At 44.1% G+C, this 1341-nt stretch overlaps 1 protein-coding gene across 1 annotated transcript; it reads left to right on the forward strand.

The window, feature by feature from the left end:
- Nucleotides 1–128: 128 nt before the first annotated feature.
- On the forward strand, nucleotides 129–1058 carry LOC127751885 (uncharacterized). Its single transcript, XM_052276128.1, has 3 exons — nucleotides 129–246; nucleotides 328–505; nucleotides 649–1058. The coding sequence occupies exons 2-3, from the start codon at nucleotides 347–349 to the stop codon at nucleotides 1027–1029; spliced, it is 540 nt and encodes a 179-aa protein (XP_052132088.1). The 5' UTR covers nucleotides 129–246; nucleotides 328–346; the 3' UTR covers nucleotides 1030–1058.
- Nucleotides 1059–1341: the final 283 nt, after the last annotated feature.

Genomic DNA, 1341 nt, shown 5'->3' on the forward strand with positions numbered 1-1341 from the left:
TAGAGAGACTATAAGGAGAGAGGCGACAACCGAGGGGCGCGCCGCTGCGCTGTGATTGGCCAGCTCGGTTTGGTGCCCCAGCATGCACCAGCGGGCGCTGATTGGTGGCGCGTCGTGGCACGCGTGAAACGTAGAGTATACCCATCTTACATTAGCGTCTCGTAGCGGCAAGGTAAACAATGCTTCGCTGACGCGAGCCGCCTAGAGTGTTAAACTTAATAAAATTATTGTTTAACATTTGGCGAGGTGAGTTGAAAGTTGGTTGTTGTAAAGATAACGTACTCTGCTGCGTTGGAATTGTTTCTTATGCTAATAACAATCTTACAGGCTCTGTGTAATCCTAAAAATGCCGTCAGTCTGCTGTGCTCCACATTGCACAAATTCTAGCAAGAAAGGATTTCGTCTTGTCAACTTTCCGGTCGAGAGTAATTTGCGAGATGCATGGAAAAATGCTATAGGACGTCCTACTGATTGGGAACCACGGCGTGGAGACCAGCTTTGCGAGGTAAGATAATAAGTTAGGTGTTCCTAACCTCAAAATCCCACTCACTGTAGGCTGCAAGAGATTTCTCTGTCATTTAGTTCTGTTTTCCGACTAACTTACTTAACGAATATGGCTCTACAATTTTATTTTCTTACTTTTGACAGGTGCATTTCAAAATTTCGGATTGGCATGAGGGCAGGAAAGTTTTGAAACCTCATGTCACACCTTCTTTGTGTATCCTTCTGAAGCCATACAAGACTAAGGAAAAGAAGATAATATCATCTGCCTCAAAACATTCAAAGAGGACTGAAAAGAACTTTCCTGCCATGCATCGACCCACTGTGAAAAACATGCGTACTGTGCCTTCCAAACAGTTGTGTTCAGTAGTTAAAGAAACCGAGAAGCATGACAGACTCGAACAATTTCTATTGGAAGAACGAAGCTGTTTGGAGAGGGTAGAGGAAGGTTTGATAGCCGATCAGGGCTCTTTGCAAGAAATTCTGTTTTTAAAGCAAATGGACATGTTTGAAGAAATGTACATGTGAGTGATGCCTGTGTGGCAAGGGAAGACTGAACTTTAGAGAACATCTCAACTCATCTTGATTCTCAGTCCAAGTTGCCAAAGGGTGGACTGTTCCTGCACTCAGCTGTAGGCGTTGAAAACATTCATCACATTTCAGTTGATTGCATTCATTGCGCATTGAGTGCAGAAGGTAGCCACACATACGGTACAAAATTTGTCCCCTGAACTTGTATCCATCAGAGACAGGTGGGGGTTGAGAGCATGGCAGTAGCTGGGGTGGTGGTGGTGGTGGCTCATTTTGTTTCTTCATTTTGATAGAATCTAATACTTCTTG

The sequence above is a fragment of the Frankliniella occidentalis genome, unplaced genomic scaffold (assembly GCF_000697945.3).
Source record: "Frankliniella occidentalis isolate FOCC.00 unplaced genomic scaffold, Focc_3.1 Scaffold1768, whole genome shotgun sequence".
NCBI classification, from domain to species: domain Eukaryota; kingdom Metazoa; phylum Arthropoda; class Insecta; order Thysanoptera; family Thripidae; genus Frankliniella; species Frankliniella occidentalis.

Bases quoted from the DNA above. Each gene is read 5' to 3' on its own strand.
- LOC127751885 (XM_052276128.1), top strand. From the start codon at position 347: ATGCCGTCAGTCTGCTGTGCTCCACATTGCACAAATTCTAGCAAGAAA. The intron at 506-648 runs GTAAGATAATAA...TACTTTTGACAG, and splicing joins GTGGAGACCAGCTTTGCGAG to GTGCATTTCAAAATTTCGGA.